This window comes from Hydractinia symbiolongicarpus, chromosome 15, assembly GCF_029227915.1.
Source record: "Hydractinia symbiolongicarpus strain clone_291-10 chromosome 15, HSymV2.1, whole genome shotgun sequence".
Lineage (NCBI taxonomy): Eukaryota > Metazoa > Cnidaria > Hydrozoa > Anthoathecata > Hydractiniidae > Hydractinia > Hydractinia symbiolongicarpus.
Window position 1 is genome coordinate 11,377,806 of NC_079889.1, and position 22,540 is coordinate 11,400,345.

General features: G+C 35.2%; 2 protein-coding genes across 2 annotated transcripts; both read right to left on the reverse strand.

Moving 5' to 3' along the window:
• Positions 1–2,595: 2,595 nt before the first annotated feature.
• On the reverse strand, positions 2,596–5,368 carry LOC130628823 (aquaporin-9-like). Its single transcript, XM_057441841.1, has 7 exons — positions 4,939–5,368; positions 4,482–4,582; positions 4,038–4,164; positions 3,806–3,943; positions 3,515–3,633; positions 3,217–3,434; positions 2,596–3,082 (listed from the first exon to the last, which is right to left on the reverse strand). The coding sequence occupies exons 2-7, from the start codon at positions 4,563–4,565 to the stop codon at positions 2,878–2,880; spliced, it is 891 nt and encodes a 296-aa protein (XP_057297824.1). The 5' UTR covers positions 4,566–4,582; positions 4,939–5,368; the 3' UTR covers positions 2,596–2,877.
• Positions 5,369–6,263: 895 nt separating this feature from the next.
• On the reverse strand, positions 6,264–19,340 carry LOC130628825 (uncharacterized). Its single transcript, XM_057441843.1, has 23 exons — positions 19,215–19,340; positions 17,428–17,458; positions 14,837–14,905; positions 14,582–14,647; positions 13,189–13,235; positions 12,974–13,063; positions 12,591–12,651; positions 12,419–12,505; positions 12,163–12,204; positions 11,954–12,009; positions 11,578–11,641; positions 11,218–11,285; positions 10,529–10,932; positions 10,321–10,449; positions 9,933–10,109; positions 9,451–9,816; positions 9,205–9,234; positions 8,970–9,062; positions 8,661–8,846; positions 7,992–8,554; positions 7,576–7,812; positions 6,833–7,006; positions 6,264–6,587 (listed from the first exon to the last, which is right to left on the reverse strand). Exons 2-23 carry the CDS (start codon positions 17,449–17,451, stop codon positions 6,348–6,350), a joined length of 3,273 nt encoding a protein of 1,090 aa, XP_057297826.1. The 5' UTR covers positions 17,452–17,458; positions 19,215–19,340; the 3' UTR covers positions 6,264–6,347.
• Between the last annotated feature and the right edge of the window lie 3,200 nt (positions 19,341–22,540).

The window sequence follows — 22,540 nt, forward strand, 5'->3', positions numbered from 1 at the left end:
GACATCGTCCCAATGTCAGAAAAAATACAAGATGCCCTGGGGACGAGGTTGCGTTTCAGGGTGTTTAAGGGAGATGGTGAGTTAGTTTTCTAAATGTAGAAGGTTTTTAAACCTCGAGTTACATAATCGATAGTTTAGTACCTAATGTTTGACCGACATGAAATCATGAATCCTTTTCTGACCTTTTCTAAAATCATTGAAAGCGCTATTTTGTCTTCGGAGCTCTTTGAAAGGTTTGGTTTATGGCTAGTTTACATGGGGACGAGAATGACCTCCACGATGTTGTAAATTCCATGACAACGAAAAAAAACAGTCAATAAGGATGCAGAGGCAATTAACAACTAAAGTTCCGATCGTGTAAGCGATGCACGAAATGTATACAGCTGATGAAGAAAATAAATGTGGATATTTTTCATTGCTTTGTGGGGTCTATCCAGTTTTAGGTTGGGTAGCTTGGAAAACAAATTAAAGTACGATTGGTATGGGTAGTAAGTTATCCAAACTGAAATATATACAAATTTAGCTTTGAAATTTAACAAAGTTTGACAAAAACAAAACATTGAGATATATCAGATAATTGTACCATATTGCCCAAGTATGAAACCGGGTAAACTTAAAATTGAAATTCGCCAAATCATTTCTTGAACGTTGATGGGCGTAAAATTGATTAATACTTTTTTACAAAGTTTTCTTGTGACTATCAGGTTTGCGATTTGACAGAATGAGCAAAAACAATGGACAATCTTATATAATAATATGAAGTGTATGTGACGGTCATAGTGGATATCGTCATTTTCCTTTGATGTCGCCGAAGTTTTCTTTGAAGTTGCCGAAAAAGTATGCCTCAAATGTTAAATTTTTTGACGTTACGGCGCGACGTCAATAACACCACTTTAACTTCAATATCCTATATTAAATCAATGAAGCCATTACGGTGCACTAAAAACTTTAGGGCCAAATAACTTGGAAACGAGGTGGTGACGTCAATGATTTTTCACCGCGTGGGTAACTAGGGACCACCTGGGATCAATTTGGGTAAATTTTTCAAACCTGGGACCCTAATATCTCTGCAACCGTTTGTCAAAAGTACATGATGCTATACATTTTCTTGATCAGCGTTTCAAGATCTATACGATAAAGGCAACAGGTTTACAAATTTCAAAAAAAAATTTGGGTTTTGACGGGCCATTGCTGACGTCATCAAAATTTTTAAATCCTTAGGCGTTTCTCGAAAACATTACTTCGACAAATTTGTTTTTTATCTGCACTGATGATGTCATCAAAAAATCTAAAACAACCTATTTTTTTTTGTCCTTCTGCCTAAGTGGGTTTCTCCACGGGCCTTATCGACTAGTTAAACAATAATATAGCTGAGATAAAACATAATAATACAAGTGGGACATATACAAATGAGACACAGGGCGGAACAGGTGAGCAAAGAAATTGAATAAACAAGACATAACAATGAATGGTACTGAGATGACAAGGTACATTTTGATGGTATAAGAACCACAACCAGCAGTTGAAAAGGTAAAGACAGAATGCAACATAATCAAAATTATGAAGCAACGACCAATCTTGAAGTTATAGGTTGAAGCATGTAAGAAGGAGGCTGGTAACTTAAAACAGAGCTTTTTATTAGAGTAGCTTAATTCCAATCTCACTTCATTAAGGTAGTAACGTTAAAAGAAAATTAACATCAATTAACAACCCAATCCTTTAAATTACGTTACGCTGAGCTTTAATTCCTACAGGCAGGTAATTATCATGTTGCAACGACGTTCTTTAATCGCCAACTAATCAATGCAAGGGCGTTGTATAATCGTCGACACTAGTAGTAAGCCCGTGGAAAATAAGTTTGAAAAAATCACCCGTCACTGCTCGCAGCTTCGATTTTTGCGAAATAGATTAGTGGAATTCACAGAAATTCGGCTAACGTACATTCAGTAGATTTGTGGAATTCCGCTGACGTACATTTTTCCGACATCCCTACTTCGTGTACCCTTGTTCGCCTATTAGCATGAAATCATGGAAATCCTCTGCGGTGGAGGAGGGAAAGCTACGGCATAACCATTTTGGACAGAAACAAAAACAGCTTTAAATACAGAAGGTAATTTTTAGTCCCGTGGAAAATTTGAATTCGCCTGTCGCAACAAACTAGATATAAATATAATGCATTTCCGTTGTTAGCTTATGAACCTCGGGTTTGCAGTTCCTAAGATCTTCGCTCGTTGCACATACTTTTCGCATTTTTGTCGGCCTGTTTGAAAGAAGTTATAAAAGTATTCCGCAGAGTTTGCAAACTAAAGCTGCAGCGAAACCATTTTGAACACGCGGGTTACAGATATTTATATAGAGACAAAAACTCCTAGCATCGTATTAGATACTCATATTTTCATAAATATAATGCAGAACCCGTCAATGTAACATGGTGTTAGGTCTTTCTTTCATGTTGGCGTACAATATTCCAGACTCCGGCCCTGTTTCATTAACGGCGGCATGAGTAAAAGAAAACACGTTTTGAATAGCGGTTGTATATATTACCTTGTCAACTATCTTAAAAACAGTAAAACAAACTCACGTGATTAAAAACAAAATCACGTGATTAAAGAATGCTGAGTGGTTGATAAGAAGTTCATTGATGTGTAACTAATTAGTACAACTTGTGTAGGAAATGGACTTAAGTTGCAATCAACTAAGGTATATACAGATATACTAGTTCTTAGTAAATATTCCAGTATGGAACACAAAATAATACATGATTCACTTTCTTGCAGTAGCTACTGAATCCAACCTTAATACCAGACCAGTTAACTATCAGATTAACTGTTCAGACAGAAAAAGGAATGGTATTGAAGTTGAATTTCTTACAGTAATTTATTTTGTTCTCGGTGAGTTGGTTTGTGAAGCATGCTGGCAACCTGCTTCTGTCTCGCCTGGCTCGTCCTTCTCCGGGGGTCTGCCGCACTCTTCCTCATCTTCGGTATGGTGGATAGCGATCGTCAATTCATAAGCAAGCCCACCAACGCAACCACCCAGTAACTGTCCCATGACTGCAAAAACCCACCAGTTATCATGAGCACTAAAAATTGTTAGAGTTATAGTACATACAGAGTCAATTAAGAACTATAGTTACGAGTGTAAGCAATGCACGAAATACATGCGATAAAAATCAAAAAAAGTGCAATCACAGTCCACGGAAAGTTGAACACATACCTAAAGGGCGTTCCACCCCATCCAGCAATAGCGGTGAAGATTCTTGGTCCCAGATCTCTTGCAGGATTTAAACCAAATCCAGCGTTAATACCAAACGTTGTTCCCATTGTTAAGACGATTAGCCCGATCAAGAATGGTGCAATGTTAGCACCTACTCCGATGTTTCTTTGATCCAACAAGGCGAAGATGGTTCCAACAAAGAGCGCAGTCCCAACCATCTAAAAACAGAAACAAAGGAATCAACAACACCAGCCTTTCTTTCACAAAACTTGTTGTTTAAGTACGAAATAAAAAATACCTGATCTGCAAAACCTGACCAATTGGAAACAAACTCGGGTGGATATGTGGACCAAATTCCTGCCGTACCATTACTTCCCGTGGTCAAACGTGCACTGCCAGTGAATTCCACCAAATAATCTAAAGAATGAAAATTCTCCCAAATTATTAAAATTAAATTTACACCCCTTGTTTTTGACACCATAACAACCAAAACTCAGGCCTCGTTCCCATGCTTGTTAGGTTTGAGGACAAGCTTAGGAAAGCTTGAAATGATAATTAAATAAATAAATAATAGTTTGCGCATGCGTACCGTGATAAACTCCAAAAGCGATTGCCGATCCGACAATTGCACCGATCATTTGTGCGATCCAGTAGATAGGCAGTTTATGCCATTTAAATCGTCCGCACACTGCCAATGCTAAGCTGACTGCTGGGTTAATGTGCCCACCTCAAAATATTCAAAACAATTTCGAAAGATAGAAAGCATTTTTTATAATTAGATATGTTATGTTAAAATTTATTTTTAGAAATAAAATACTGACCAGATATCCCTCCAGACCAATAAATACCAAATGCTACTCCTAATCCCCATCCCCAATTTACAGACCAATAGCCTCCGAAGTCTTGTTTTGCCAGTACAAACTGAGCGACACTTCCTACACCAAATGTCTAAAAGCAAACGAGTGTATGATGAATATCAGAAACTGGAGGGATATTAAAACACACGCGCCAAAATGTTTTTTTTGTCATGACACCAAACATGCTGTTATTTTGTACTTGTAACGACTGTTAATGTTAAAGAACAAATGGCTTACAACATATGTTCAAATTGAATTCAATACTCAAATTGCAGTGAATTTGAAAAAGAAAAACTACGAAAAATTTAAGTTTGCGAAAACAAGAAAAATAATCCTTTTCTTCAGCTTATTCTTTTTCCACAATCCATTTTAAAAACACGACATATACGTTTCAGCACGGCTACTTACACAAAGAATCAGCGTCCCCATCATCTCAGCAAGCGCCTCTCTTGCTAATTGTGGGGTTTTCATCCCCCGAAGTTTGTCCATCATGTATTCACGAAAACAACCTGTGTGGTGAGAAATACATGAAGTTAGTGCGCATCAAAAAAGTAAAAAATGACGCGTCTAAAATGAAACATGACGCGTCAATCCATCATATCAAGAAAACTTATATGTCGTCCTTCCCAAAGTGATCGTGCACAAAAAACTTGAAACTGTGAATGTCTATCAGAAGTAAAAGTTAACGCTGATTGTTTTGTGAAGTTTACGATGAATTTTACGACAAAGTTTACGATACATTTTTATAAAAGGGAGCACAACAGTGTCGAAAATATATTTTTATGGAAGTAAACAAATTTGTAACACCAAACACAACTTTTCGCAAGTATTAGTAAACAAATGAACAAATTAACTAAAAGATTACCTCGAGAATGTCAACTTCCCTCGCAGCGAAACCCGAACGAGTAGTAACAAGCTTAATTTTCGATGTAGCGGAGCGTGCAAATATTCATTGACCCGCATCGAAACGAACACTATTAACACTCCGGGATTTATTGTACCGTAACACTGATACCTTGCGTATGATTGCGAGACAAAACACTGTCGAAAAAATTCGTAGCAAAAACTCGTCTTCAGGCTACCTAGATGTGTTCCGTCTTTCTCTTTAAATCAATACATAAAAGGGTTTGGTAACTAAGTGAGTGTGCTAAGTTCTAGACAATAAAGGTTGACAAGAACTTGCGGTAAACAGAAAGCAAAATTAGGCGTGGTAACGAGTAAAAATATATTTGAAACTCAACAAAGCGAAATTTTGAATTTAGTGTTGCAGTAAAGTTTTCGACAGCTTTTCTCGATGCATCAATGAACAAGCCAATGCAGTTCGTTAATTTAAAACGCTTTATTTGAAATATCACAAAATCACAAAAAAGATTAGTATCCCTGTTATAAACTCAAAGAATTAGGCAGAAAATTCTAGATATATTTAAACAATTGTGTTTATTTTCGTTACGTAATATTTCGTGATCCGTTACACGGCACACTAGTTCCAGTCTTTAAGTTTTTAAACCTTACAATAACTTCTACCCTTTTTACAAGTCGATGAACGACTACACAACTAAGTACCGTGTTATTTTCGGTCGAGCAAACCTAAATAAAAACAAGACGCCCTCCGGCTTAAAGATTTCCGCCATTAGCAATAATCTAAAAAAGATAAAAATTGTCACGATTTGATAGCTATAATACATTATCTTTCACCAAAAATATTCAGCCTCAACAGTTTCTCTTTAAGTTAAAATTCATAAATAATTAATTAGTTCTGCATAATTAATTAATTTTCCATCCATCCCTCCCTCCCTCCCTCCATCTGTCTGTCTGTCTACTACCTGCCTATCTACCTATCTATTTTCCCAGGCGATTTTAAAAATTCCGCCTTCGCCGGCGGAAATCAAATAGCGTAAATAAAATGTAGAAAATTTATTCTTTTAAAACTCATTATATTCCCGAGATTTGACCCACTGTACGTTATCCAAGCTTAATTTAACGAGCCAGGTACACTGCCAAAAATGTCACAAAGGATATCGATCAAGCTTTTGTTAAATCTTCTCAAGCTAGCAAGCGGAAGTAAACCAAGATAAGTACAAGTCTTTATTAATATCACCTGGGTTGCAATATGAGAATGTGTAGCAATATGAGAATGTGTGGTGGACAGAGATTATTTTTATTGAATAAAAAAAGAAGAAAAAACACGAGGAAACACTTTAATCGTCGTTATTTTTTAATTCTTATACAATAGCTAAATACAATAGAACAGAACAGTTTAAATTCAATCGCTAGCTACTGGGCATGACTTGTCGTGTTACGCTTCAAAGTTTCCAATTCACTGGCCATGTTTTTGCGAATGACGTCATTTAAGCGGGCTTCCAACATTTTCGCTTCTCGCCTTGCTGATTCAACTTGTCTTTCCAAATCAGTGGTATCAACTAGATCTGACTCATCGAGTTCACCAGCAGCTAACTTAGCGGGTGTCAGTAGGAGATTAATTTTCTCCAAATCAGACAAAGATAACGAAGACTCCTAAATATTTGAAGTCAACATTTTAAACAATATAAACAAGCGAGGATGCAAACGAGGCTACAAACATTTATGATGTAAGCAGGACGGCTAAAAACATACGTCAGATGAGAGAGAAAAGGATGCAAACGAGTTTCTTCCTTATTCTTTCAATAATTTATGTTCCAGCACATTTTAGGTAAATTCACAATTCAATTAAATTCATGAAGTCATTTAAAAAAAATGAAATTCTACGTTTCGCAACATACCTTGCATTTTTCTAATGCACTTTTTAAATCTTTTGAAATTTGTTCGGTGTTGATTTTGATAGCCTCCGTTTCAAATAAAACATTCTTCAGTAGCTTTTCAGTAGACTCAGTAAGTCTGCTGACGATTTCGTGATCTTGCACAGCTTTTGGTGCCCCTTCGTTAGTAGCTGTCACCTAATGAAAACGCACAAGGACTTTCAGTATGAAAACGCGCACGGGGTCTTACCAACTTCGTTTTCAGGGCTGCGCTTATTAACTAGAAAAATCGAGATCGAGGTTGACGAATAAGATTAAAGAATAAAAATACGGTTTCATGTTTCAAAATATTACTTTCATGAAAGAAACATAAGTAGGAACGCAAAACAGCATCAGTTAGTCAGTACTCATCAGCCGGTACGTTTCAAATGTTCTCCTCTGGAAGTGGTATATGTCGAGCAACCAACTCTAAAATTCCCGCATTATAGAACCACTATGCTACCCAAACAGTCCGAAAAATGGTGAAATTGGGGCATGCAAAATCAGCAAAATTAGCACCCTTTAAGATTTTGGACCTAAGCGAATAAGCGAAGGTCTGAAATCCAAAGCCCGCCGTAAACATTGATAAGGAAAATTTTACAAGTTCGAGGTGCGTTTTACTCACATAGAAACGGCGTTCTTAATTACTTGTGGTTCGTTTACACACCCTCCCCTCACATTCGATTTGAGCAAGCTACCGTACACGAGTACATGTGTATGAAACTTACCTGAACAGGAGGAGTTTGGTTTCCACTGTGATTATTTCCATCACTTTTTAAAATTCTTATAGTAGGTGCAGCAGCTTCTTTGCCTCTTTGATCTTCGTACTTTGGTAGAGATGACTTTCTTTGCAGTGGTGGTGATGTTTTTACCGTGTTCTTTTTCTTCGTTTTCCCGCCTTTTTTCGGACGTTCTTCGTCTAATATAACAGCTGGACGCTCTGCTTCAACGCGTCCTACAATCAACTATAAACAAGATAAAAAAGAGTAAGAAACAAAACAGATCAATAACACAAAAATTATCCATATCTTTGACCACTTCATAACATCTTAACGGATTTAAAAATACGAGACTAGCATGGACCTTTCCCGATTAGGTAGACACACCTTTACGTTCGTAAAACGGATTTACTACAATTCCATACCTCTGAAATTTGTTCAACTGGCTCCTTATTCTTCTTTTTCTTTTTTTTAGCGCCTGCTTTAGACGAAGTCATAGCAACAGGATAGTCCGTTGTATTGATATTACCTGCCGGAATCGGAAAATCTGTACTGAAGTCATCAAGTTCACTGACTCTCGACCCTGTATGAGTATCTACGGACTGCGTATGAGACTGTTGTCTTGAACTATGAACAGTTGTGAATCCATCATTGTTACACTTGAGTGGTTTGACATGCGCAGTAGGCTTCTTTATGGCTTGTTTATGTTGACATCCGAAAATTGGGGAAGGCTTTTGAGGTTTGTTTTCAACATTCTCCTTCGCAGAGACTGAAAGTGGTCGCCGGTCTTTCATACCGAACGCCTCTTCTTGTTTTGCTGACTGTTTTGCTGGCTGGTTGCCGCTGACGATGGCGTTCCAAGATGAAGATAATGGTTGTTGTAGCTGGACACGGTTGCTAGCTAATGGATCAATCAAACTTGCTTGACTTATAGTTTCACCCGGGAGAGGGAAAGCCATATTCGCTGTCTCAATTTCTTTATGATTGTCTAGAAAGAGGAAAAACCTTACTCGATAACCGGAGGTTCGCAGAAGAGACAAAGAAATTATTTATTTATTTGTACGACACATAGTGAATTACCACAAGAGAATTACCTGATAAAACTTTTGACCACAGTATACTAGGATCCTCATGTGAAGATGATGCAGATGTTGACGCGTTCGAAGTTGACGGTGTAGAGATAGGTAGACTGGGAGAGCCATTCAACAGACCAGGTGGTGGCTGAGAGGTGGGAGAAAATACATCTTTACTGAAACCAGGAGGTGGCGGTGGCCGCTGACCTAACACGAATTAAATTATTTATCGTAAGAGTTTGGGACACGAGACAAGATAATGGAGTCTAACACAAAGGATGATGTCAGTAAACAAACTAAAGAAACGCCAACAATAAAGAAACGTCTCACCATTTTTATTAGCAGAGATGAATCCAGGAAATCCAGGAGGAGGACTTGAAAGATTTTCTGTCTCTTGACCTTTTTCATCAGTATTCCACGCGGCTAAACAATGTTCACATAAAAATTGTATGTAAAAAGTCAATGTGTGTCATATTAGTACATGAGGAGAAGCGTTGTAAATATTACACAAGAAGAAGTGTTGCACTTCAACACAGGTGTCACAAACGAAAAGAATTCTGCTTACCTTTCAGTTGCTGCTGCTCTAACTGTTGATCTAAACAAAAATATATATTGGGAGTCGTTTTGAATCTCACACGTGAAAGTTCACTATGGAATGTCAAAAAATTTCATGATAAAAAATCATCTTGCGAAAAAGAACTCAAAATACCAAATATCTTAACCATAAAATACTTTTTAAATACAGGCCAAAATCTTTTTCCAGAAAACGACACGCTAGCAAATTTTTGAAATATTGAAGAAATGGACATACTTGCAAAACTAATATTTATATTCGGCAACAGAGCTCGAAGGCCATCCTGCCAATTCTTATTTTCAGTACTTCCAGTGTTAGCAACGGTGGAGGGTGGCACTACTGGTGCAACCATCTTTTGTTGTTGTGGAGTAACCGGTTGTGGCATTTGAAACTGATTCACAAACTGCGGGTTTGGCTGCTGCTGCTGTTGCAGAGGGTGCACGCCTGGAAATTGTTGTGGGAACCTTTGCAACTGTTGCTGCTGAGGTGTTATAAATCGGTAAGGGTTAGCTGTGTTTGGTGGAGCTAAGGGATTTTGTTGATACGGATTCACTGCAGGTGGGCGGAACTGCATCATACGTGGGTTAGGCATTTGTTGTGAAGCTGAAACAAGAAGATTGTGTTTTTAATGAGCACATGCAGAAAGGGAGTAAGAAAGTTGGAAGTGCAAATTAACCTAGCAAGCCTGTTCCCACTTGAGATGCTAATAAACTACGTACCACCAAAAAGTGAGTAGGAGTTGATAAGAGACATGGCGTTCTGATTTGGATTGTAATTTGATGGCCAAAATGAGTCCCAACTAAATGATGGCTGCGGTTGCAAAGAAACGCCCTGTTGTTTTTCTGTTGCCATTAAATCTTCTAGACCGGACTTGCTTTCAATAAATGGATCAAAACCTGTTAAAAAAAATTGCACATACAGAATATTAGCCCGTATTTTGCATCAAATCTTTTACCATTTCCTAAAAAGGGGGTTTCGAGTTGAGAAGGATGTTCAGTGTTGCAGAGCGTAAGAATTTGTTTGTTGAGTAATTCTGAAAGTCTTCTTTGGTCTTAATCTTGTCTTTCATAAAGAAATTTCAATAACCGTAACTACTTTTACACATACCTAGATCATCATCACTTGCATTGATTTTTAGATCACTTAAACCTAAATCGCTTATTCCTGGCCAAGAGAAGTTGTTTGCATCATTGGGTGCAGGATCTTGTGCTACGCTATCACTAGATGTTGCCCAACCTGAAATAGTAAGGCCTAACATTAAACTCTTGAACTGTTACCTTGTATTTGTAATAACTAAATAAAGAGTTAAATTAACCTGTAGAGAAAGTGGATTTAGTTAGGGGTGTATCTATAGGTTTGCTATCAGTCATCACTGAATGAGCAACAGTGGTTGTCGCAATATGGGTGGTAGTTAAAACATGGGTGGTAGTTGGAAGTGTTTGTGGAGTAGATAATGGTGGAGATGTTTTTTCAGTACTAGGTGCCTCAGGGTACGATGTGTAATCATTTATAGCTTTGTCCTCCTTCGCTGTTCCCCAAGATGCCTGCGACGGTAGCAGTGAATCTGCATTGTCAATTTCCTCGTTCCAGTCTTCTTGAGAGTGCGTTTCAACAGGGTCAGGTTCGCTACATTCACTTAAAGATTTTCGCAACATGCGTTGATTTTGCACGGATGCTACATAATTATCGAGTAAGTCTTTTTCAAACAACTGATGCTTTCTAAAAAAATAAAACATAAGTTACACAGCGGGGAAGAAGCTTATAACAGTGAAATGATAATGCAATACAAAAATGAGAACATTTAGCAACCTAAATAACTGAAAAGTTAAAAACATCTGATTAGAAAAAATTTAACAAAACTTGTCTTAACAAAATTCTACAAGATTGCTGTTTGTTAGACCAAGTGGTTTGCAAGTTGATTGAACAATAATATTTATATCACAGTAATAAACTGTATGTTAAAGAAACAAAATATTATTTAAAGATCGAATTGCGTAGCCTTACCCTGCTTGCATGTCGTCTTTCGTGAAACTTGCAGCGTTATCGCCAACATCGTGTAAATACATACAATCCTGTAGCAAAATAAATATATAATTCAAACTAGATGTAAAACCAGTAGAAATATAAAACTAGTGGAAATTTAAAGCCAGTGAAAATTTAACATGATTCGTTATTTTAGTTTTAGTCTGGATTTTTAGTTGCATAATTAAACATATATCAATGTGTTGTATTATAAAAAATAGATTTGATAATTAGCCTTTTGGTATATCAAAGAAAATGTACAATACTGACACAAAAAACACAATATAAATATATTCCATTCAGCAAATTTCTTGACCATGAACAGAAAGTCACAACACTTACTGCTTTTGGACATTGCATATTTCGAAGGTAATGTGTGCAATATTTTGTTGTTCCCAATGACGCCCTAAACAGCAACATTGATTATTGTGACAGGACAGCCATACAACATTTTGCACATATGTATTGGACACTGACTCGATTTGATGTTGTTCTATACAACACAAAAAATAAGTTAAAAATGCAGATCAAGCTTGCATATTATTCTGTGTATGAAAATCTGTTATATTATAAAAAAAATTATAAAGTATTGCTAAAGTACCATTTTAATAATGACGTCACAATCGAGTCAGTTAACCAATCAAATCATCGCGATTTTTCATACTTTTTTTAACATAAGTCAGGTAACAAACTATTTACAATGTTATAACATCAGTACCTTATTTTTAATGGTGGTTGCATGTTGTTGATTGCTAAAATTGCTTTAAGTGCGTCCTATTATACCAAAAAAATTATAAAGGAGTATTATAAAGATAAAACAAAACTAAAAATATATATAGAAATATATAAACTATAAAATAAAACTATATGTACATAGGCAAACAAACAAACAAAAGAATGAATAATAAAAATAAGAAATTCTCACACCTCTTCTCTTGTGTAAGTTATATATGCACTAGCGCTTGGACCCTGAAATAAAAAAAAAATATTAAAACAATTTACAATTTTATCTAGAAAACAAAATATGTCTTGTGTTTCTTGTTTACTTGCCTTTGTAAAAATTCATTGCATTCTGGTCTATGTGCTAAATACTTTCATGCCAAAATATTCTGCTGACATGAACATAAATTGAGGGAGTCACATTATTTTTTTATGCAAAATGTACGTTAAAAATGTGATGTACCTGTGGACCAGCATAGTTTGTGTTTGGATTAATCACAATTTTCACGATTTTGCCATATTTTCCAAAATACTCTGGTCGTCTTAAAACCTAGATTAAAACATAAAATTACTTTGCAACTTTTAACCATAATAAATAAATATAAATTAAGAAGATTTAAAATATATGCACTCACATCTGCATCTGCCATTTTATTAGATAAACCCACCACAAACACTAAATGTCTCTGTATCACTCTAAATAGCACAATAGTCATGGTAACAAGACCAACAAATTGTATCATACAAAATGTCTGCAAAAAATGGTTCAAATAAGATTAAACCAAAATATTTAATAAGCAAAGATGTTTTTGGATATATTATGTAGTCACCATCAACCCTTGACTTTTTCATTCGTCAATTCCTGTTACTTTTTTATGAAAAGTACTTCTGAAATATTCGTCCTAACAATTTTATGCGTCATCAGACAGAAAGAGAATTTTATAGAAAATCTATTGTTACAGAGAAACCAGTTTTCTATATAAGGAAGATAAACAGGTTGAATTGTAAAAATACAGACCTGATGTTGGATAGATGTTGTCTGTTATCAGATATTTTCTGCTTATGTTGTGCTTCTTTCTGCTTTCTTTCCTTTTTTATTTTCTGTATTCTACAAAAACAGATGAATAACATTACAATATTACAACAGAAAATCAAATTGTTATTAATGCTATTTTAAAAATATAGATGACAAGGTAAAATTTTAAGTTAAATGCAAAGGATAAATCAACATACTCATCTTGTGACAGCGGTCGGTACATTGCAGGATCTTCTGTGTATGTCTATAAAATAAAATTGTTATTAATGAACATAAACAATTAAAACACATACAAATACAAAAAGCTGAGTTACAGAGTTATTGTTGCAGAGATGGTAAAAGCATCTGGATATATTGGAGTTGAGCTTATTACAAGTCTTGCTAACCAGATTATAAAGGATGGTGCTATTCCGAGTGAGTGGCAGTCGAGTGTAATAGTGAATTGTTTCAAGGGCAAGGGTGATGCATTAGAAAGAGGTAACTATAGAGGTTTGAAGTTGGTTGACCAAGTAATGAAAGTTATTGAAAGGGTGATTGATAAGTTACAGTCTATGTACAGCAATGCTAGAAAACGATTCACTTAGTAATGAATTTAGTGTAAATGTTGGTGTATATCAGGGTTCTGTACTTAGTCCTTTGTTGTTTATTCTAGTCTTATAAGCGCTGTCGATGGAGTTCAGAACAGGTTGTCCATGGGAGTTATTGTATTCAGATGAATTGGTTCTCATAGCAGAGTCGATGGAAGAATTAGTTGAAAAGTTTGAGAAGTGGAAGAAAGGACTAGAAGAGAAAAGGCTAAGAGTGAAAACAGCAAAGTCTAAAGTCATGATTAGTAGCATTGCAGCCAAGTGTGACCTTGTAGTTGGAAAGTGGCCTTGTGGAGTTTGCAGGAAGGGGGTTGGTAGTGATTCAATTTTTTGTCAGACTTGCAAGCATTGGGTACATAAGAAGTGCAGTATTGGTGGAAGGTTAAGAGCTGACATTCAGTTGGTATGCAAGCATTGCAAAGGTGAGATTATAGAAAAAGTTCAGAGAGTTACTTCTTTTGTTGACTAGCAGAGTTTTGTCAATTGAGGTAAAAGGTAGGTTGTGTAAGGCCTGTATAAGAAATGTTATGTTGTACGGTAGTGAGACATGGGCAGTGAAGCAGGAAGATGTTGACCATTTAGAAAGGAATTATATGGGAATGGTTAGGTGGATGTGTAACGCCAGTCTGAGCAACAGAAATAGTTGAGATGAGCTAAGAAGCAGGCTAAGTATCCGTAGAGTTGAAGATGTTATCCAGATAAGGAGATTGAATTGGCTGGGGCACTTAGAAAGAATGGAGGAGGATAATTGGTTAAGAAAGTGTAGAGACTTGATAGTTCCTGGGGCAAAGCCCAGAGGCAGACCGAGAAAGACTTGGCAGGAGGGTATAAGGACAGACTTGATACAGAGGAAATTTAGTTTAGATCTAACACAGTCTTGATCAGATTGGAAGAGGGTCATTAATATACCCCGTCCAACCCATGCTAGCATAGAAAACGGACGTTAACCCAGGAATAATGAATGATTATGACACTCTAACGGTAAACATTCAAGTAAGTATACCTTACGACAAGCTGGACAAAGCCCATTTTCATCTGTACGTATACGGTGCCAACAAAAACGACAAATCTGAAAATATAAAGATAAATATCATGGTAAAATCATTATGAATGAAGGCTTCTTGTAAATATTTTAGGGAATTCGTTTTCCGTAACATACATACAGACAGACAGACAGACAAGGGCTATTATTATAAAGACAAAACCAAAAATCAAATTTAAATGTAATACAAATGTTGAATATATCATAACTAAATACCTGATAACCACAAGTACATGGATAAAAATGAAGATCGTCTATCTCAAATGTTTCCATGCATAATGGACACTAGATATAAATAACACTAATAATAATAATAAACATATACAATATTATGTAAAATAGATTCTGCAGAAAAGAACATACATCTAAAACAATTCTCTAAAATTTATAATTCATTTAATTCTAAGATAAGTACATGTTTTTCAAATTTAACTTTTTTAAGAAACTGATTATCACTCTGGGCTTGAGACACAAATCAGGCAGGCCCATGACACTACTTTTAGCAACCAACAGTGTGCTGTGTGCACACAAGATAAAAATGGGTTTATTCTTGTGATTTCAGTATTTTTGTGACTCTAAAGTTTTTTTTTAAAGCTTTTTTTTTTGATGAGCATCCTCTCAAATAGGTTTAGTTCTCTATAAAAAAACTTGATGTGAACACAATCAACTTTTACTACCAAGTTAAAACTTGTGTATCAGAACGTTTTAATTAGACTTGGACATGAATAAGCACATGCGTTCGCACCTGCCATTATTGTTTTTGGCGTGCATATGATTGCACACCTAGAAAGTAGTTTGGCATGTTCTTAAAAGGTAGGACGATTTAACCGGTGAAACACAAACACTGGAGACGGTAAAAAGCCTTTAAACATATAAAACAAAATAAGCACGTTTCTGTAGCTACATCTCCCCTATTATAACTTCAAAAATTAAAAATTAAAACATGCAAAATAACAAGATAATTCAAATAAAATCTGCATCTATTTCATTGTTTTTATCTGCCATGTGCCATTATGGAAGTTTCATAATTATGGTCACACTTACCACAAGTAATAAATGTGTCAGGCGCCATTAAAAAACAAAGTAAGGCTGCACATTTTAATAAGCCAATTAAATCGCAAAAATGCTGTCCCTAAAGAAAACTTTAACCATATAAAACAAAATAAGCTTTTAAGTTTTTATTATTATTATTTGTAATGTCATCACAAGCGAATAGGAAAAATATGCTTTGTTTTCAAATTAAAAAAAATCTTTTACGTTTATCCAAGTGCGTTGAATAAAACTTCAAAATTCAATCAGAAAATTTAGATAGATGTTAACAAAATCTATACAGAAAAAAAATATAATGCATGTGGGTTTCTTTTTAAAATTGTTTGAAAAAAAATAACACTTGCAGCATTAAGAAAAAATCAATTAAATGGAATTGCTATGGTTCCCAATTGTTTTGTCAAATGGAGAAAAAATTTTCCTTTACTTGCAACACACCATCATCTCAAAGAAAAATTTCATTTTATTATGAAGAATTTTCGAATGAGAGCATTCAAACTGGTAATTGAATGCTTGTGCTTGAAAATAATTATGTGTGTCTGTTCCACCTGTAAGTGCAGCTTTGCAGACTTGCTTCATCCGTGCTCTGTCTACGTTCACATCCGCCATAGTTAAGAACCGCATGGCTGGATTTCTTGCGTAAGACCTGGTTACCAAGGACGAAGGGGCCAGGCAATAGAGATTCATGTCTACGTAGTTCTTTTAAATAAGTCATGAGTCAGTGAATTAGCCAGGATGGTCAGCTTGGCTATGAATAGGCTTATTTCTGGATTAAATACAGAGGTCCTATTGATCTTCTATCTAAGCGATTACTAATAAAAATCACTTGGTGGTGGGGTTTTAACTGTATTGAACGTGTATCATTGGTAATTCGTTGTGTTTAGTTAAAGTGGTGTTCCATAGTGTTGAGTTGAATCAATCACACTAATTTAGCGTTACGTTATACACAGAAAGAACTATTGCGAAGATAACCTGCAGGTTATTCTTATATATTTAACAGGTCCCACTTCCGTAAAATATTTGAATGATAGAAGAAAACGTATGCCAGTCTGTTGCACTCGCCAACAAGATTTTGGTGTGTGATGGCCTACACGCCAGAAATTTTACTCCTGTCCAAGCCTGTTTTAATGGTGATGTTTAAAAGGAAAAATAGGAAAGTTTAGGCTGCAACAAGTTTTTTGAAGTTTAGGAAATGTGAATATGAAAACATTCTGAAAAACAGTCAAAACAGTTTCAATCATGTCAAATGCTCAAATGGAAATTTTAAGCCTCATGAGAAAAGAAAATATTCTTTCATATCATGAAGTTACAAACAACTATTATTAAAGGGGCTACGAACCGGTTAACATGCTCATATTCCGCATATCCTGCGCACATATTAAAAATCTGCCAAACGCGTTTTGCGCAATGAACAGACCAGCGCACTTTGCTCGCTGGTTCAATATTTTTTTCGTAAAGTATATTACAAAGAAATATTTCAGCAAGACTCATTCTAGATGAAAACATGACCAAGGCTGGAGAAGATAAAAAACCTAGATATATATATGTTTGAGTCTGTAAATTACATACATGCCGGAAAAATAGCCATTTTTGTTTTTCGCCGCCTCCAGCTTGTGTAAGTCACTAAAGTCGAAAACCAACACCTTTCCGTAGCTCCTTTAAGGTAATAGCACACATTTCAAAATAAAACCCTTCTTTTCAGCATTTACAATTCAATACACATTTGTCTCAATTCTTAACAACACAACATTTTAACTTACATCTGGTGCATCTGCTGCAGACATTGTTAACCTGAAAGCAAAACAAACAAACAATGGATCAGCTCACAACAACAAAGAGTTCGATCAATTAAACCAATCCACGAGTCTATGATATTTACAGAAAAATGAAAAAAATTAAACCATACCCTTAGAAAATCTATTTGTGATTTACCAAAAATTGTCACGCCATTTTTTTAATTTTGCTCACTGATTACTTTATGGACATATGTACTTGTGCAGGTTTGTGTTGCTGTGGCTGAAGCTGAATATACTAAAGAGTCCCCTACCTCCATGACCCTACTAATGACACTTTGTTTGCACCTGTTTGGCAAACTTATTGATAGAATTCTGTAAAAATTAATCCAACATCTGAGATTCAATCCTTGTGAATATTTTGAATGAAAATGAAAATATTGGTGACCATTAGGTCCAAAATTACTGACCTTTTCCAGACATTTTTGACAACATTTTAAATTTTCTGAAGAGACTTTTCAGAATGAAAAATACTAAAAAGAGTATGCTTAACAAAAAAGTCAAAAGTATCAGTTCCCTGGGATGAACACCACGCAAAAAGACAAAGTTTAAAGGCACATCCCGTTGTCAAAATTTGCTATTACTTAAAAATGGCATCATAATTTATGCAGCATAATTAAATCTGAAATTCTTTATATATATGTGAATAAAACAAAAAGAGCTTTTAAAAAAAATTAAAAAGACTTGTTAACCAACTTTTTAAGCTCTGTAATATAAATCCCACATCATTTTATACCTTGTGTTTCCTTTAATATGAAAATTAATATGAAATTGTAGTTATTAATACAAGCAACTTTACTCCCTGGGCTCTGTTTTTTGGGCTGCTATATTAAACCCATTAATACAATCAAAAGAAACCACAACAACTTCATCTTGTTGAAGGGACAAATAACCAGATTTTTATTATATAGCACTGAGTAGCACAGCGCAGTCCCCATTCGAAATAACATTCGGACGTAACAACCGTAATTCCGAGGACCGTTGAAAAGGTAAATGGTGGATTTTCTTACGTGTCGAAGATTGTTTGTGGGTTGTTTGGTTTATTCTTTACAAATTACCGACTCCCTGACTCGACTTTCGCCTTTCAAAGTGAGTCGGTCGGGTGACACTAACCAATTATATTTTTGAGGGTGGCCTAACCAGAAATAACCCGTAGCTGTGCTTAACAAAAATTAGTTACCATATCATCACTAGACGTTTGTTTAGATAATCATGGAATATATACACTGAATATTGAATTCATTCATCCAAGAAAGATATGAACCTATGAATTCCTTCTATAACTTTTGATTTTATATATAATCTGATAAAAATTTCTCATAAAATCTTTGTTTTCAAACTTCAAACCTGTCATATTGTGTAGTTTTAGGTAGGTTTTTGTTAATTTAGCTTTACTTTAATTCAGATACTTGTAGTTCCAGCTTAATCGAAGCTTCTCCTGTGAGAGTTTGACGAAAAGTTGTACCACATAACATTCCAACCGGGAGAGTCAGGGTATCTCCGTCGTCATTTGTGAGGCTAGCCATGTAAAATATGCACATCTATTACCTATCTAGAGAATCGTTTGTCAAATACCCAAAATATAGCTATCCAGCGTACTTAAAAATCAAAACAAGCCAGCACAAAACCCTAACAAAACAAGCTAGTTTTGTTTTTAAATTCTGAGGTAGTTAGCTAGCTATATATAGTTAGACACCTAAAACCAGATAAACAGCAAGATAAGATTAGAAAATGAAAACACCATATTTCCATACCCGTATTCTAAATAAACACAAGCTTTGTAGATTTTTTAAATCAAGAAACTCTGTTTTCTTCAAAAAATTATTCGCTGTGTTTTTGAAAAGAAGGAGCATCAAAATTTTTGGAATGCACGATCCGTCTGTTGCACTTAGAAATAAATTCATAAATAAAATACAGCGAAATTTTATTCTGTGCGGTTTGCCAGCTTGGGCTGATTAAGGTAGCGGTGAAAACAACACACTAAAAAGCTCTCCTTCTGCATAAAAAATATACAACGTCGACCAAACAAAAAGCATCTGCTTAGAAGGGCAAGCTGCTATGGGTAAAAACTTTTGCGACATAAGAATTTCGCGATCGCGAAATTACGAAAGTCTTCTATTTATTAGCATTCTTAAATCTAAGTTTTAAACAAGCCACACTTTAGCATCGGGCAGAAATTAGTAGAGTTTTTAGAGATTTGAAAATGCAAACAAAACTCTCTTTCTTTAAGCGCAAATTTCTGAAAATTTATCAGTTCAGGAATATACAATCTCTTATAAATCAAATATTTTTAAAAAAAATTAAATTTATTATCTTACTAAGTAATCAGGCGCCAAGATAATTAACGCAATTATTTTTTTAACTCTCATTTCTAATTACCGTCTGTCCACCCTAAATTTATTTAACGTTCATGGCGTTAGATAAAGCATTTACAGTAACCTAGCAGCAACACCGAGAACAGCACCATCGTGTGACAATTTATCGTACGCATTTGACAAGCTTTGTCGTGTTTTAGAAACACAAGTCTTCATTTCTGCTTTAGTTTATCGCAGACAAACAGGGTTAAGTTTTCAATGAAGTTTGCTTTTTTTAATGGTAAAGTTTTGATGCTTGGAGATAGCGTCCATCTCAAATACGAGCCAGATTAAGCGTTCAAATTAAGCACTCACACGGCAGGTCAGTAAAATTTCTTCTTATAACCCTAAACTTGTCCCCTATCCCTCCTAACAGTTTCTTTATTGTATCAGGAGGGATATCCCCAATAATCCTTGAAACTTGTTACTTTGTCAGAAATGTTTTTTAAAAAAAGAAAAATTATAGAAAAGACAGAAAAGGCAAGTTCAGATTGTCCGTAATAAATAATTGATGGTCCAGCATCAACACATCGAAAACTGTTAATTTTTTTGGAAGAAAATAATCATATCGTCTTATCTAGTAAAGAGTTTTTATCAAAGAAGTTGTTGTAAATTGTTGAAAATTAAGAAGAAACAGCTTGACCATATAATTTTGGAGATATAAGTAGACGGTCTCGTCCTTAAATCCATCTACCACTCCGGCATGAATTAGTGGAAAGAAGGTCGGAATTTCAAAGGTGATAAAGAAAGCCGCTTTTATGTATCGAGCACGCATTCCAATTTTTCCAATACTTAAAACGAATTTGTGATCTTATTCATTATTATAGATCCTAAATCTTAAACGGCAAAGTTTTTTGAGATTGCAGTCTTTCATATATGAAGCTCTTGACATCGAGCAGTAGCGTTTGTTATTTTTGCTACAAAATTCCGCATCCATCCTGGAATGTTGCATAAAAACTAAATCTACCCAACTTTTTGCAAGTTCCGCAAATCAACTTTAATATGAGGTACGTTCTTATAGTATTAACTTCGAGAGTGTAGTGCATACAACTGTTGTTAATATTTTTTGGATTTTAGTAGTGTTTCTTATAAAAAGTTGTTTTTATTAAAATTGAATGTCACTTATTCACTTATTGGACAAAGCGTTCAAAGATATTCCAATTAGTTGTTCTATGGGTAGCGAAGATATTTTAAGGAGCTGGTGCGCAAGATAAATAATAATATAAAGAAGATACAGACTCGACACACGGAATTTTTTCTGCGCATCGGATCTAAAAAAATTAAGATATATGGAGCTGAGTGATGTGAAGTAACATATTCATTTATCTCAGTACACCGCCCACTGGTTGCTGTCTTGGGGTGGGGAACACACAAAATACAAGTTTGAATTTAAATAAGGATAAAACTTGACAAAAACTATATTATTTTTTATCCTTAAACCTGCAGTAAAACTAATTAAATCGCTTTCGCCTAATAACGGAACGATTTTATTATTTAGATAGGTTGTTTAGATAAAACATAATAATGCGAACAACATTTACAGAATTTATCACGAGAACTTTTACTCACCTATCTCCAGTAAATGTAGTAACGTTACTTATATTAATAAGCTAAGTCTGTGTGTAACGCTTACAAAATGATATTCATCTCTCTGATTTGCTAACGCCAGGGTTACCATTTTACATTACATAATCACGTAAATAAAGCAGTTTGACGTGAATTCATTGAAGCCACTGCATCTTTTAGGACAAATAGCTTGGACACGAGAGAGACTACCTGGGACCAAAGGAGCAGTTTTCTAAAGGAGAAACAACCCAACCGTTTCGGAACAGATGGGTAAATGACGCCATCAAAAATCTTTATACCCCAATATGTCTTACCGTTCGTGAAAAGCAAACAATTTTAATTGTTTGGGTATTAACGGATCATGGCTGCTGCCTGAGTATTTTTCCCTTGGGTTCATCGTCTGATTGTATTCTAATATTTAACAAGAAAATCCGAACTTAGTCGGCGTTTTATATAAGACTTTCACGCGTTTGAGATGAAGTGAAATCACGCTGGTCAGTTTAAAAGGATTGAGCTACTTGAGTGAAACTTATTCGCTCTGAATTTCACTTTAACTTTCTTACCTGAAATGAGTGGTGAGGTGAAGTGAGGAGCAACTGCGCACTGCAGTGCTCATATGGTAATAGATGGCTGCGGCGCGAAGTTCGGCCGGTTTGATAGTTCATGTACACAATACTTGATTATGGGAGTGGAAACGTGCACCGAGCTGGATTAAAATATACAGATTGGGTCTCCTCTAAAAATAACTAAATAAGCAAAATAACAAAAGATAAGTCTATACTTTTATTATTAAGAAAACATGAGTGTTGGACATTTGCCTTCATAGCGCACGCTATAACAATAAAAAAATTTCCGGCTGCAGATCAAATTTGACTGAATAACATCCACGAAACGTTTTCGCAAGCAAATACTGGCACGAGAATAGTAATTACTTTTACACATTTGGAGTAGTTGGATTTAAAAACAAAAAAATATACGTAACAATATAACATTTTGCGCAAGTAATAAAATTACATGCAACAAATCGTATCACAAAATATAATTCTCCGTTTGTTAGCATGATATTTTTATACAAGCGCATTTCTCAATCACTTTGAGAGTTTTTACTAATTTCTTCTGTCCTCTTGTACACGTGAGCACGACAGATACAAGCTTATATT